This window comes from Lepidochelys olivacea, assembly GCF_965140295.1.
Source record: "Lepidochelys olivacea isolate rLepOli2 genome assembly, chromosome: 24".
NCBI classification, from domain to species: Eukaryota; Metazoa; Chordata; order Testudines; family Cheloniidae; genus Lepidochelys; species Lepidochelys olivacea.
Window position 1 is genome coordinate 14392430 of NC_140434.1, and position 15421 is coordinate 14407850.

Here is a 15421-nt window from a genome sequence, read left to right on the forward strand (position 1 = left end):
GAAAAACAGATTAAACCAGACCTGCTGGCCTCCGAGAAGGTAGCAGGGGACCTGCTGGCCTCCGAGAAGGTAGTAGGGAAAACAGATTAAACCAGACCTGCTGGCCTCCGAGAAGGTAGCAGGGGACCTGCTGGCCTCCGAGAAGGTAGCAGGAAAAACAGATTAAACCAGACCTGCTGGCCTCCGAGAAGGTAGCAGGGGACCTGCTGGCCTCTGGGAGGGTAGCAGGGGACCTGCTGGCCTCCGGGAAGGTAGCAGGGGAAAAACGCATAGATTAAGCTATGATTTCAGAATCTAAGCTGTGTCACTTGCTAAGTAATACCAGCAGTGACAAAGAGATTGAAATATCCATGTTAAGATGTTTAAAAGAAAACAGGGTAAGCCAGTACTAGAGGGAGGAATGGAGTCAGAAGGAACTCCAACCTCACCTTTTGTTAAAGAAATTACACCTTTTAAACAAATCCTTCAAAAATTTGGGCACAGTCCTTGGACTAAACAAGCCCTAGCTGATGTCTGCACTATTTCGGACCTAGAGGATAGATTGGCTCAGTATATCCTCATATACAAACCTTCTAGTGCTGCCAAAAGAGATGCAGCAGCAATTTGGTTGTTGTGGGAGGCATGTAAGGATTCTTCCCTCCGCTTGTCTTCATGTAAAGAGGAAAAGGCACAAATGGAAAAGGGAGCAGACAATTGGAAGGTGCTGGCTACAAATACCCAAAGCCAGCTGAAAATAGTGAAAGAGGCACTCCAGGAATACAAAAAGAGTGAAAAAGTTAACTCTGCAGAGGCTGGAGGGAGGCAGGTAAAGGGGGAGAAGGTCCTATGTACGGCACCACCAGGCATAATTACAAAGAGAAAAGAGAGTAAAAAAAAAAAAAAAAGTTAACTCTGCAGAGGCTGGAGGGAATTAAGCAGTTAAACTTTGTATTTCACCCAAACAACTTTTAACCGAAAATGTTAAAAAGGAAAAGTGTTAGAGCATTCTTGGTTTCTTTGCAGCCATTCTGAAAGAAAAATGGGCCCTTTTCCAAAGGAATGTCCGTAAATTAGCCAGGCAAAAATAAACTATCTGATTAAAATAATTTGACTGGACAATTTAGTCAAATTTGCTAAAAGAACATAAGAGGGTTCTATTGGAACTTAACTGCCTCAAATGTATAAAGGGAATGTAAGATGTAAAAAACAGAGCAGTGTGGAAGGGATGTTAAGGAAAAGAAAATGTGTATGTATCTGTCTGTGTGTGTGTAAATATGTAAAGTTCTAAGGACCAGTTAGTTTTGTTTTTGTTTTAAATAATGCCACTAAAAATCCATTTGACTCTTTAATTCAAAGTTGCAAAACTGACAGACCTTTTTTGCTAGACACAGGTAATTAGTGTTGTTTGGCTTTGGGATTTGGCATTTAACCCTTAAAAGGTAACTCAGTGCTTTACAAAATTTAAAATGTTTTTAAGTTGTGGCTGCAGCAGGGCAGTCAAAATCAGGAGAATATAAAAAAAAAAAAATTGGATTCTTTTTGGTTGTTTTTTGTTGGTTGTTTTTGTAACAAAATAGCAGATGAGAGTTGTAGTAAAAAAAAAAAATTAAAAAAAGACAGTGCCTCTCTGAAGCAACAGCAGGGGTGAGGTGCACAAAACAAAAAGAAGCAATGTTAGAAATACTGAGTCTTAAAATGGCTCTGAGTAATCAGACTGTCACTTTGATAAAGGTACATGAAAACTCTGTAAGCAAAAAAAAGAAATAGTGACACCTTATGTAAAAATGGATCTGGATAATGTTATAGAAGTTAAACTATGGAAGGAATGTGCATTTGCCCCAGAACATGTGCAGGGTATATTGTAGAAGGGGCAAAAGAAATGCAAACATACCATGCTACTTAATTAAAATGCTATTAGGGCTCCAAAGGGAGCCACAATAGGTTGGGTTTTCTTTTTCAGATTGCTGTGTGTTTTGGAAGCAGAAGTTAAAAGTAATCAAAACTCCGGTGAAAGTTGATTGTGTCCCTTTTAAGATAGAGTCTCTGAGCTGCTGATGGCTTTAAATCCAAAAGCAGGAAGTTTCTGTGAAAATGCAAATTACCTAAATGATAAAGGAAGGAAAGAACTAGCAGCACAAAGGAGCTGCAGATAAAGGACATACCTGGTCAGCAAACAAATTATCTAAATAAAAGGCATGGGATAACAAGATAATTTTAATAAATTTAATGATAATAAGTATCCCTGTAACAACGTATAGTGTGTATGATTTTTGGAAAAATCCTTTAAGGTCGTGTGGTAATGATGCTTCTCAGTTATTACCTGTAAATAAAACTTAAAGCTTAACACAGCAGGAAAAACATTATAAACTTGGTCTGCTGTATAAGAAGGAAAACTCAGGGATTTAATGACTAAACAGTGGGATAATTTCCCCATAACCCTTAAAAGATAAAAGCCTTTGAAACCTGGCCTGCCTATAGAACAAAAACAGGAAAATATGGGGGCAATTTCTCTGTTTTGCCTGCAATCAGCAAGGGTATTTGTAAAAGAAATATTTTAAGCAATAATCTGCCACCCCAAAAGGGGTAGAAACATGTTTTTTTGTCTTTCAGAAAATCAGGAAAAGCTGCCAGCTGAAAAGCAACCCAATACCATGAATCTACTGTCACAATAGAAATTCTGTTCTGTGTTCTATGTTTTGTCTTGTGTTTTGTGTTGTTGCTAGCACTGTTGTGTGTTTAAAAAAAAATACTGAAGACCTGCAGGAACTTAAAAATAAATTAAGCTTTCTGTCCCAGCTACAGGACAGCCTGATACAAAAACAAGTACATGCCAATGTAGACTTGGTCCAAATTGGTCTGGGTAACCTAAAAGGCCAATGGAATCTTTAGTAATGGCTTAATACTACCACATGGCTTATCCATAAGAAAAAAAAAATATTAGAAATAGGAAACTACACAGCCATAGCTATGGGATGCACTGAAATGCAGATACTTGCACTAGCTACTTTGGAACACAAAATGTTCTGGGTCATACTGGGAAATATTAAGGGTTTGTTGCATTTGTTAAAAAAGAAAGAGATCATTGTTTGACACTTATCAATAGGAATGGATGCAATATGTTTCCAGTATTGTAAACCAGACTTGTTAATGGGAGAAATTGTTGTCAAAATTGCACACCAACAGTCCCTGGAGGCAAAGGTATTGAAGGTTAACCCACTCCCCATATTACACATGGGATCCTTTTGGCTACCCTGGACCTTGAGCCAGTGGGCTGGGGAGGGAGGGAAGCTATTGGACACTAGAGGTTGTACCGAATGGACTCCTCAAAAGTGGGTGTGCCTCACCTTGCCTGTTGCCCCAGAACCTTGTAGTAAAGATACATCACTAGGATCATGTATGTGGCATGAATTGGAATCACAAACTCAAATTGCCTCACAGTACTTTCTCTTGAATAGGCTACATAGAAAGTGACACTGACGATTATAAATCTTAGTGTCAAAAGGGGGATTATGTTGGATCATATTAAAGAAGTTCTGTATTAAAATCACAAATGAGTTTGATTCCCCATAGTTTAAATTCCAGGGTATTACTAATTAAGAGGTCTCTTGGTTTTTGGTGCTGTTTCTCTCCCTCTATGTGTGAAACTTGCAAGCTGCTAACTGTGTTAGTACATTCTAAGACAGAGTCTGTTCTCAAAGCAATTCACAGAGAGAGAGACTCAAAGCAATACTCTGTAACAACAGAAACAGCACCCAGAGACTCCCCGCCCTTTTGTTGTATTAACAATTGTGATTAAAATAGAGATAGAGGATGTATGTGGATGGATGCTTGGTGTGGATAATAACTGAATGATCAGGGAGGTGCCAGCCTAAGAATCCAGTGTCCATCGGCTGAAGAAGGCGTCAAGTGGAAATAACCAGAGGACCCCACCCGGAGGGCAGACTGGAATCCACCCAACAGCCTCAAGAATGGGAGAACCAAAGAACAAGATAACATCTTGGAGCCGTCAGGAATGTGCTATCTGCTGATTGATTCAGCAACAGCATGATGAAGCAATTCCCATAGACTGGCATAGGAAGAAATTCCTATAAAAATAGACTCTAAAAAGTGAGAACTTTGGGGGTCTGATTCTGCAAACCAACTTCCAGGAGCATCAGATGAGCATCTGACAAGGCCCTGCTCCCTCCTCATGTCCAGGCCACCTGGCCAGTGACTTGGCATGAGCAACTCTAAGGCTGGTAACTATGATAACAACCTTGCAGAACCTGTGTGTGTGTGTGTGTGTGTGTTTGTATGAATGAATGTGAGAATAAATATGAGATTGAATGGAATGTTATAGCTATAACTAACTGCTTACTATGATTCTTTCTGTATTCACAGTAAATGTGGTATTTTGCCTTTTTCCCTTTAATAAGATCCTGCTGGTTTTTATTTTATTGGTACAACAAGAACCCCCCCCATCTGAAGGCTGTGCTGAGAACTCAAAGAGTTAAAGCGGGGCCAGACCCACCCCAGCTCCCGCTCGGCTGGGTGGTATCAGACCCCCTGGGTTCCCTGTGCTGGGAAAACAGCTCCTATGCTGAGCGCTGGGCTGGGCATTGCCCCCAGAGCCCTGTGAATCCCCAGGCCAAGAGCCAAGCCCAGCTGGGACCCAGTCACCGGGCTGGGGGATGCTTCCCGTGGCAATGTAGAGTGAAGATGCTGCCTGAAATCCCCTTAACTCTGCCCCTCCACCCTGTCCATAGTGCTGGGACTAGCAGTGCAGGGTTGCTGCTGCACCCCCTGGCTTGAAGTGGTTTCCATTATATCCAGGGTTTACAGTTTGGTTCAGTGCCTCTCAGCACCCCCACCGTGCAAACTGTTCCAGCTCCGCTGCCTGGATCCCAGCCCAGACTTGGCCTGATGTGGTCTGGGCTCTACAGGATGGACACACGGAGTTATTGAGGCAGGGGCACCACAGTGCAGCCCAGAGAGGCCAGGAGGGGACCCAGGACTCCTGGGTTCTATCCCCAGCTCTGGGAGGGGAGTGGGCTCTCTTAGAGGGCTTTCCCTTCACCCCCTCCCCTAGTTCTTGTCATGCACACAGAAAGCAGAAGATCACAAGTCCAACGTGTGGGCAATGCGATGTTTAGTGGGGTTAGATGCAAGCAGACATATCCATCGCTCTACACACCAGCGGAGTCTGTTCCCCAGCGTTCCCTTCCCAGCTCTGACGCCGCAGAGCCTTGTCTGTGTCCCTGTTCCCCATTCCTAGTCCCCATTCCCCCAGTGACGGTGCCTCGCATAAGCCTTTAGGAAAGTATGCTTATGAATATAGCTATGACATAACCGGAATATCTTTTATGCTACTCATGCCATGTAACATATCTGTGTAAAGGTTATGATCTACTGAATCTATTAATCCTATTTGTAGGCATGTATCATTTTTGTATTCCAAGTGCTGAATATTGGCTGTGTACTGGCTTGATTTTGAAGTAACCTTAGGTTTCAGAGTAGCAGCCGTGTTAGTCTGTATCCGCAAAGAGAATAGGAGGACTTGTGGCACCTTAGACACTAACAAATTTATTAGAGCATAAGCTTTCGTGGACTACAGCCCACTTCATCGGATGCATACAATGGAACATATAGTAAGAAGGTATATTTTATTTGGGGTTTGGACCCCACTGGGAGTTGGGCACCTGAGTGGTAAAGGCAGGAACACTTCTGAAGTTGCGTTCAGCTAAGTCAGCAGCTTTGGGGCCCGTGGTTCAGACCCGGGGTCTGTGTTGGAGCAGACGGGCGTGTCTGGCTCAGCGAGACAGGGTGCTGGAGTCCTTAGCTGGCAGGGAAAGCAGGGGCAGAAGTAGTCTGGCACATCAGTTGGCAGCCCCAAACGGGTTTCTGTGATCCAACCCGTCACACCCACTTCTTAGCAGACCGAAATATACCCTAGCCCCACCCCTTGCAACCTATGGTCATGTGTCCTGAGTTGGGGTCTTTGTCCCACCCCTTTTGTAGCCCATGGGAGGGGTAAGGAGTGAGGGTGTGCTCTGGCCAAGGCAAGGCCGTTCTTTGGCTTTTAGTGTTTACTAAAAATGCCGAACCCCCAGTTCCCCTTGCCCCCCCAACTGGTTGTTTGGCCTTGCCGTGAGATAAGGAATTGAGGCAGTTTTCAAGTGTGCACTCGTATATTACATTCCCACCGTGCCCAGTCAGACTTTAACTGCTCTTCTCTAGTCCCCTTATCCCAACAGACCGATCTGGTTTAGGCAAAAGCAAGATTTACAGTGTCTGTCTTTGTTCTTAGTAAGAAACCCTTTGTTCACACGTATTAGTAAAAATGTAGATCTGCCCGATGGGTGCCCACGGGTGGGTGCTGCCCCCTGCTGGTCACACGCCCCAGCCCAGTGACGCTGCCTCAGGGGGCATCTCCCAGGGCACACTAAGCACAGCAGCACGTGGGTGGCACGGGGCTGGTGTATTGCGGGCACAGACGTGGCGGGCGCAGGGCCGTCAGTCCCAGGGGAAGGTCATGCCCAGACCCTGCATCCGCTCCCAGTAAACGGTGTCGAATCGTTGGCTCTGCGCCTCCGAGAGATGGTTCCTCCAGTCGCCGCAGATCCCTGCAAACCACAGGGACATGGTCTAGGGTGCCCCTCACTCCCAACCCACAGCCCCTGCTCCCCAGTCCTGCCCCTGCAAGCTCTGCCCATGCCCCTCACTCCGGACCTGCAGCCCTGGGTCTCCCAGCCCTGCCTCATTCAGCTCTGCCAGTGTCCCTTAATCCTGGCCCGCAGCCCCCACCCTGGACTCACCTTTCCGCAAGAACTCCCCCTTCTGGTGGTCCATGTACTGGTCCTCCGCCTGGGAGAAGTTGGACATTTTGTTCCCCTTCATGCTCTGGAAGGAGGCGTTCTCCACCACAGCGGCCATTTGCTCCTCACTCAGCTCCTTCCCCAGGAAGTGGCAGATTCTCCGCACGCTGCCCAGTGGATCCTGGGGGAGACACCCGCTGCCATGAAGGGTGGGATCTGGGGTGACTTTATTATGGTCCATGGGTGCCTCAGTTCCCCAGCTGGAAGGTACTGCTCCCCATTGGGTCCAGACAAACAGACGCCTCTGAGGGCAGAGGGCCTTGGCCACAAGCCACGTCGGCTGCCTGGGGCGTGGTTAAGTGTGGGTCAGGCTCACAGGGAGGGGCTACATGTTGGCATGGCCCCAGGGGCGAGATTATATGTGGGCATAGCCACAGGGAGGGGCTACATGTGGGCATGGCCTCAGGGACGGAGTTAAGTGCAGGCATGTCCACAGGGGTCGGGGTTATGGGAGGATGAGGCCTTCGGTCGGGGCTATGTGTGGGTGTCATCAGGGGGCGGAGTTATGTGTGGGCGTGGCCCAAAGGGCGGGGTTTCCCTACCTGCTGCAGCTCCTCGTAGGTGATGGGGAAGAAGTTCTCGTTCCCCTTCAGCCCCATCCAGCCGGTGACGTGGTCGAACCAGGAGCCATAGGCCACTGTGCAGGGGACAGCGGCATGGTGACCCCAGAGCCGGCTCCACCCGGCCCCTCCACCCTGGTCTGCCGGGGACAGCAGGGGCCTGGGAGCTGGGACACCCGGGTTCCATCCTGGCGCTGGGAGGAGAGTGGGGGCTGGAGGTCAGCAGTGTTTGCAGACCCCTGATTGTGCTGCGGCTGTTACGGGAGGGGGGCTCTGAGCTGTGCCGGGCTCTGGGCAAAGGGCTGGTCAGAGCTTGCTGGGGATGCACAAACTTGAAGCACTTGTGACTTGCTTGGAACCCAGGCGTCCGGCTCCAGGGTGGCCCCTGTGGGCCCGGGGTGCTGCTCACCATTCCCGCTCAGGAAGTCCTCAAGGAAGGAATCCAGTGAGCCAGGGTCCTTGAGAAGGAGCAGCAGCTTGGAGAAGTGGTAGAGAGAGACCAGGACGTCCTTGGGGCAGCGCAGGGTGTAGATGATCTGGGGAGAGGTGAGGAGGGGGGGTCACTGCTGGGGCGTCATGCTACCAATTGGGGGAGGGGAGTGCCAAGTGAGCCCAGCGATGAGCCACCCGCCCCGGGCCATCGCTTCCCCACCCTCTCTGGTGGGAGAAGGAATCGCCCAGTCCCGCTGGCTGCACTTTCACACGCCCACATTGGTGTAACTCACACCCAGCAGCAGCCCTTGACGCAAAGCCCTGCTGGTGCCCCTCAATCCCAACCCACAGCCCCTGCTCTCCTGCCTCTCACCTTGGCCTTGGAGCGCTGCAGGGACTTGGGGAAGAGCTGCACGGGGAGGTGGGAGCAGATCAGCCGGGGCGGGGGGTATTTCAGGGCAGCCTTCAGCCCATTCTGGTTGTCCACCCAGGGCGCCCGCTCCCAGTTCAGCACGCTGCGCACCCAGCTGGGGTCCCCATCACAACGGATCAGACTCAGAATCTCCAGCATCCAGTTAGTGCCTGGGGGTGAAAGGGTTAATGGGCCTGAAATAATCCCTCGACTCACTGGGTCCCTCTCCGCTCCCAGAGCTGGGGAGAGAACCCAGGAGTCTGGTTCCCAGCCCCCACACCACATTCACGGAGCTGAATTGACAGTGCTAAGATCCAAAGGTCTTGTTTCCCTGTTTCAGGGGTCTCCTGGCCCTGCCGGCGGCTCTGGAGAAAGCCTGTGATCAGTGTGCGTCTGCAGAGAGCCAGCCTAGCACCAGGTGGGCGAGTTAGGTCCCCCAAAGAGCAGCCTGTTTTGTCTCGCTCTGGGCTGGGGGTATGTGTGCCTGGGGTCTGGCATCTAGGAAATCAGGTCATGTGACATTGCAACCTTCCCGCTGCAATGTTTGGTGTTTCCATCTAATGTCCTTGTGTGTGTCAGGAACACCTGCCCCTCCACCACTCCCGCACACACACTCCACTTTGCCCCCGCTCTTCTCTACCTGACTTGGGGTAGGTGACGTTGAAGACGTCGTCGTCCTGCACCTGGAATTCATTCTCCACGTAGCTCAGCACCTCGGGGGAGTAATCCAGGCATGGGAACAGCAACCCCTTGTGGGTGAAGTACTCACGTGCCATGGCAAGGCTGGGACAGAGACAGACCTCCTCGCATCAGTGCTGGCCCCCATGTGATGCTGCAGGGGACATTGTGCTGCAGGGGGCTCATCTGGGGGCACTGTGCTCCAGGGAGCGAGTGAAGCTGTTACTTGGCTGTCCCACCCTCAGAGCCAGCTGCACCTCAGCACCAGTTGAGCCGATTCCTTGGCGTGTTCCCGGAACGACTCTAGGGCCCGTGCTGGTGGCTTCGGCCAGGAGAAGAGCCCACACCTGCGGTAGGAACCCTCTGTGGGGTTGTGTAACAGGCCCAGGCTCTCTGCTCTCACCCCTGCCCCCCCAGCTACCCTTGAACCCGGGCAGAGCCGGTGCCATTCAGCCTTTGGAGGCCCTGCCGGGTGCTCCCTGCCCAGCAAAGTGACCTTTGGACCTGGGAGGAGCTGGTGTTTTTAATCCCCTGGGTCCCTGTCTTCTGGGGTGGCTCGTGGCTCCCGGCATCCATGGGGAGCTGGGAGTTCAGGCTCCATGGCCCATTCAGCAGCTCCACGAGGGCGGCCAACAGGGGGCGCCGATTAGTGCCCGTTGTGGGTTTGGGTTTGCAGATGTCTCCACCCCAGGGATACAGCTAATCCCTGCCCTGCCGGACCCAGCCAGCCCTGCCCTGGGGCCGGATCAGAGCTGGGCGCCCTGGCAGGGAAAGGCCCTGTGTCCCATCAAGCCAGCCAGGCCCTGCCCTGGGGCTGGATCAGAGCTGGGCGCGCTGGAGGGGAAAACACCCATGGGCTCTCGGGCAGGGAGAGGGTCAGGCTGTGGACATGGGCCCCTGGGCACCGTCAATGGAACAAACAAATTGATATGTACCAGGCTTGTTCTCCCAAGGGCAGTTCTGACACACTGCAAACCAAGTACCAGAGGGGCGGCCGTGTTAGTCTGGATCTGTAAAAGCGGCAAAGTGTCCTGTGGCACCAGATAGACTGACAGACAGATTGGAGTGTGAGCTGTCGTGGGTGAATAGCCACTTCGTCGGATGCAGGTCATGATGCATTCACCAAGCAAAGCTTCAGCTCCAATACGTCTGTTAGGTGCCACAGGACACTTTGCCGCGACTGCAAACCAAACGCACGGCTTCAGGTAGAATAAACAAACGGATTTATTACCTAGAAAGGTAGATTTACGTGATTATACGTCAAAGCATAACAAGTCAGATTTGGTCAAATGAAATAAAAGCAAAATGCATTCCGTAAAAACCCACTTCTTCAGATGCAGATGCAGAGTCAGGGGACCATTAGCTCATTGCAGTTTCAAACTGCCCCAAGGAAGGGGGTGACTCCCTCAAGGGTCTGAGGGCCCCAGCGCTGGAAAGAAACACGTCAACGAGGGGCGCAGCTCCCAGGGCTGTTTGCACCAGCACTTCACAGTGCGGCCACTTGCTGCGCTCAGGGCGGGGTTTGCTCAGATTCGTTTGTTGCTGCCTGGGCCAGCGTCCACTGTTCCCGTGAGGCTGGGCTGGGCTGGCCCCGTCCATGCTCTGACAAGGTGTGAACTGCCCCTCTGCTCTGGGAGAGTTTTGGCCTGGGCTTGCTTTAAGCCATGAGGATACATTTTCAGTCTCATAACTCCAGACATGAAATTATAACCTGTAACCTCACTATAACATTCCTGTAACAATGACTATAACATCCTGTAACACCCATGCTCAGTGCATCACGAGCCTTCAAAGACACCCAACATGACAAACTTTGCATTGGATCCCACACAATCATATTATAAAGATGAACATGGGGGTGTAGGGTGTTCCCCTGAGGTACAGAGCGTCACACTATCTATCTATCTATCTATCTCCATACACCCCCTGCATCTATCTATCTATCTATCTGTCGATCTCTCTATCCCCATGTACTCTTATCTATCCTTCCATCCATCCATCCCTACTCTTGGCAGCCAACCAAACTCCTGTGCGGAGCAAGGAACAGAAGCCAGGTGCGGGCACTTCCAAGCTGCATGGACTGTCTGAGTCATTCTGGGATGCTAACGCATCAGAGAAAATTTGCGGGTCTCCTTGCACCCAGTAGCCATGGCAGAGACAGGGCTCCCGCGCACACAAAGCATCAGCGCTGATCAGTGTCGTTGGGCTGAGCCTGGTCCCCCTGGCAAGGGGAGCACGTCTCAGCGAAATGGGCTGTGTGGGGATGCGAAAGGGAGTGTGTGTGAGTGTGAGAGATGGGGAGTGTGTGTGGGTGTCCCCATGTTCCCCTGGCCTCAGACCCTTCCTCACTCTCCACCCAGGTCCCGTTGCTCCAGCGTTGCTGACTTGCCTCCACTGAGCACCTGGCGGATCTCCGGTGTCTTTATCCCCTGGGGGGGTTGGGCTGGCAAACACAACCTGCCCCCCCACAGGGCAATTGGCCCCAGTGTCTCCACCCCGCCTGCCACGCTGGGGTCTGGCTGGAGGCCCAGGGCGTTGAGGCCAGAGGATGGAGCCGTGGGCTGTTTATCTGTGGCTTAAAGCATGGATTTGATCGGAGGGCGCTGGCTCATTAGGGGAATCGCTTCCTGAACGAGATAGCCTGAGGGGGTGGGGACAGGGCGGGGCGGGGGGAGGAAAAGCCTCAATGACTTCAGGGTCTGCTTGTTCAGAGGCAGAGGCAAACTCACAGCCATGAGGCCAGGGGGATGGGCCTGTCCCGGCCAGGGGCATGGCAGGCTGGCAGTCAGGGCCCGGTGGTGACGTGGAGCAGGAAGGGCTTAGAGTCAGTGCTGCTCCTCTTTCCCCCTCCAGTCGGTGTTTGCTGAAGCAGCTCCCCATTTAACGGAACATCCCCACCCGGGGCCCCTGTCCCTTTTCCGGGTGGGGGGCCAAGGGCAAGACTTCTGGCCTTTGGGGCATCGTGCCCACTCTGCCTGCAGTGTAATGCTGTGCACCTGAGGGCAGCCACCTGCACCCCGCCACACGCTCCCCGGACAGGCCCAGGCTCCTTCTAGCGAGCTTCACATGAACCTGTGTGTCTCAGTTTCCCTGTGCTGCCTGTTTAACAAGGCAGTGGGAGAGGGTTTGCTGTTGCAGAGGACCAGGTGTGACCTCGCCTCGCAGCCGGGACCCCGGACAACAGCCTGGAGATGGGGTCCCCTAACGACCGGTGACCTGGTGACCAGGAGGCCCAGCCCAGCTTGGCAGTCAGCTGGGTCTGGCCAGTGGGAGGACAAAGGGCTGCGCAGAGAGGAGAGAGGGGAACAAAGGAGGAAGAGAGAGGACCTTCCTCCCTCTTCCTCCTTCCTCCTCCTGTGGGGGAGGGATAGCTCAGTGGTTTGAGCTTTGGCCTGCTAAACCCAGGGTTGTGAGTTCAATCCTTGAGGGGGCCATTTAGGGATATGGGGCAAAAATTGGGGATTGGTCCTGCTTTGACCAGGGGGTTGGACTAGATGACCTCCTGAGGTCCCTTCCAACCCTGATATTCTCTGAACCTCTAGGGCGACCTGTTTACCTGGGACGGAGGACAAAGGACAGGAGCCGAGCTGTTGGGGAAGGGGATATAGGATGCTTGGCGGGAAGGAGGGGGCTGCTGGACTGGCGAGGGAGCAGGCAGAGCCCCCCTGGATGCAGGGGAGACCTAGATGTGCTCTGCTGAGGGAGGCCAGGCCTGAGGCCCTGAGAGTTTCCTCTGCTGGGTTCAGACGCTCAATAAACCCTCCTGTGTTACGCTGGCTGAGAGTCGCTCTGGTCTGGAGAACAGGGGGCATTACTCCCTCTGGGCATGGAGGCCCTGGGGGTCCAGAGTGAGGGGACTCCCTGAGGGGGCCCACGGCGAGAGACAGGCGTGTTAAGGTTTCAGAGAGGTGCAGTCCCAGGGGCCAGAGGGGCTTAACCCCTGAGAGAGAGTGGACGCCCAAGAAGGGCTGTTGCTCTGAAGGGGGTTCTCCTCAGGGACTATATGGAGCCAAGACAGCACAAGTCCTGTGAGTCCGTGACAGGACCCCAGGGGGTTGGGGAACAGCACCAGAGAAGGGGGAGGAAGGCAGCTCAGCAGGACTGGATGGGGGCACCAGGGGCCTCCCCCACCGTGTTTTGGGTCTGGCCCACATCTGGCCCCTGCAGGCAGTGAATTGGAGGGGCTCACCCAGGCTCCTAGGGGTCCTCAGGATACTTTGGTTCCATTTCCAACCCTTCCCCAGCTCCTGCAGGGGTCAGCCTCCCTGGATCCCTGGGCCTTGGGCTAGTGACATAGGGTTCTCTTCAGGTCTGGTTTGAACACCAGGGATTAGCCACGGCTTCCACGTGCCCATGAGACAGGGAAGCCACCCCAGCCAGCGCCCATAGCACCTGGTTCAAACTCAAATCCTCCCTCCCTGGGGTGGATTGGAGCTGGGTGCATGCCGTGTTTATTGTGAATACAGAAAGAATCAGAGGAAGCAATCAGTAAAAGCTATAACTTTCCATTCACTCACTCATTCATTCACACACACTCAAGTTCTGCAAGGTTGTTATTATAGTTACCAGCCTAGGAGTTGCTCAGGCCAAGTCACTGGCGAGGCGGCCTGGACACGAGGATGGAGCTGGGCCTTGTCAGATGTGCATCCGATGCTCCTTGAAGTTGGTTGCAGAAAGAGACCCAAAGTCCTCAGTCTTTAGGGTCTGTCTTTATAGGGATCCATCCTCATACAAGTCTACGGGGTTTACCTCGTCATGCTGTTCTCACGTTTGAAGTGATAGCCAATCACGCAGATGGTACAGCAATGACGGTCCTCTTCGGTTCTTCGGCCCCCTCGTCCTTGGGGCGGTTGGGGTGGATTCTGGTGTGTCCTCAGGCTTATCGCCCAGCGCATTCTTCGGCCACACGGTCCTGTCGTTTATTATGATTCTTCGGCCTCAACCTTTTATTACTCATCCAAACAGACAACCCCAATCACACACTCTATTTCACATAACATATTTCCTATCACATCTGCATTTTATTACCAAGTCCTTTAACAAAACCATTCTGAAATCACTGGGGCGCGACAGGCTCCAATAGACCTATTCATACCACGTGTTACCTGTGACAAGAAAACAAGCAGGATAAAAACGCAAGAGTGGGGCTCACCAGATCTCATTCCTGAGTTCGGGAAAACAGTTGTAATAGCAGCTGTCCTTAATGATAATCTTATCACTTTAGAACAAGATGTTTCGGGATGTGCTTCTACAATTAACATAGACCTTGTAAACTGACAGGCATAATTCGATTAGCACAGACTCAGCAAGCTGGGAGGCATATTTCTTTCTAATGGTCAGGCCAAATCTGGGGTCTGTTCTGGGCCAATCTTTCTCACACTCTCCCATAACATAAATGTATTAATTATTACTTTCATCCAACAATGACAGTATCCCCGCCCGCCCGGCCATGGGAAGCACAGAACTGGACCGAGTCGTATCAGGGTGGGATCAGGTAGACTGGTTCTCTCTGGGCTGGAACAGTGCTGCAGCCACCTCTGGGGCAGGGCAGCCAGGGAACAGCCGCATGGTGACACCGCATGGGGATGGCTCGTCCGGCGCTGAGATGCAGCCACCGCTGGAGTGGACACTCTAGGCTCCCTTTGACCACGCCTGAGACAAGCTGGTCAGGTGAGTGGGTTGCAGGGTGGGAGGTTATCTCGGCATCCCACGTTCTCCCTTGGAGGACTGGGTGGAGCGCAAACCGGCTGCTTCAAAAGGGTCTGATTTCATGTGGGGGAGCGGTCCTTGCTCCTTTTGGTTGGTTCCCCCTTGCCCCAGTACAGCCCTGGACCCCAGCACTCAGATGGGAGCCGAGCCCCCTGCACTGGGGGACACAAAGACCTTCATGTCCTTAACCTGGAGCTAGGGGCTGGTGCTTGGGGCTGGAGTGATTCCAGGCCAGGCCTTGAGATGCAGTGAGCTGCTCAGGGGAGTCTGGATACAAGGACCAGCAATGCCACAGGACAATACACCTCAAGTTAAACCTCCCTCCCAGCATGGGGGCCATGGCCCAAGGTATGCAAAAGGCTCTGGCAGCAGCTGCTTAGCCTGGGGCCAACACCTGCCATTTCCCACCTAGAGTGGGATAGAACCCAGGAGTCCTGGCTCCCATCCCCCTGCTCTAACCCACCCAATCCCATTCTCCCATCATCCCCCATTCCATTTTGATCAGGTCCCACCTCCACGTGCAGATACTAAAGGGTTAAGCAGCTGCAGATCCCTGTGGCATACAGGGCTGCTTCCCCATTTATTCAACTAATCCCAGCTGGGATCCTCCTTCCTGGGGAGGGAAGAGCCTCTGGCCCAGGGCCTGGCCCATCTCCCAGCATCTACAAGAGGAGGTGTGGGAGGGGCACAGGTGGCTGTAAGCACTAAACCCCACTCCCCTGCCAGAGCTGGGGATAGAACCCAGGAGTCCTGGCATCCAGCCCCAGCCCCCCCACCCCGATTTTAACCACTAGACC

At 52.2% G+C, this 15421-nt stretch overlaps 1 protein-coding gene across 2 annotated transcripts; it reads right to left on the minus strand.

The window, feature by feature from the left end:
* Window positions 1–5521: 5521 nt before the first annotated feature.
* On the minus strand, window positions 5522–9359 carry LOC311512248 (sulfotransferase 2B1-like). 2 transcript variants are annotated; one of them, XM_084613375.1, is made up of 6 exons: window positions 8878–9359; window positions 8199–8407; window positions 7803–7929; window positions 7376–7470; window positions 6774–6954; window positions 5522–6581 (listed from the first exon to the last, which is right to left on the minus strand). In XM_084613375.1, the coding sequence occupies exons 1-6, from the start codon at window positions 9011–9013 to the stop codon at window positions 6472–6474; spliced, it is 858 nt and encodes a 285-aa protein (XP_084469501.1). In that variant the 5' UTR covers window positions 9014–9359; the 3' UTR covers window positions 5522–6471. The 2 variants fall into 2 exon arrangements, with proteins under 2 accessions (XP_084469501.1, XP_084469502.1); XM_084613376.1 differs by having other exon boundaries at window positions 9007–9356.
* Window positions 9360–15421: the final 6062 nt, after the last annotated feature.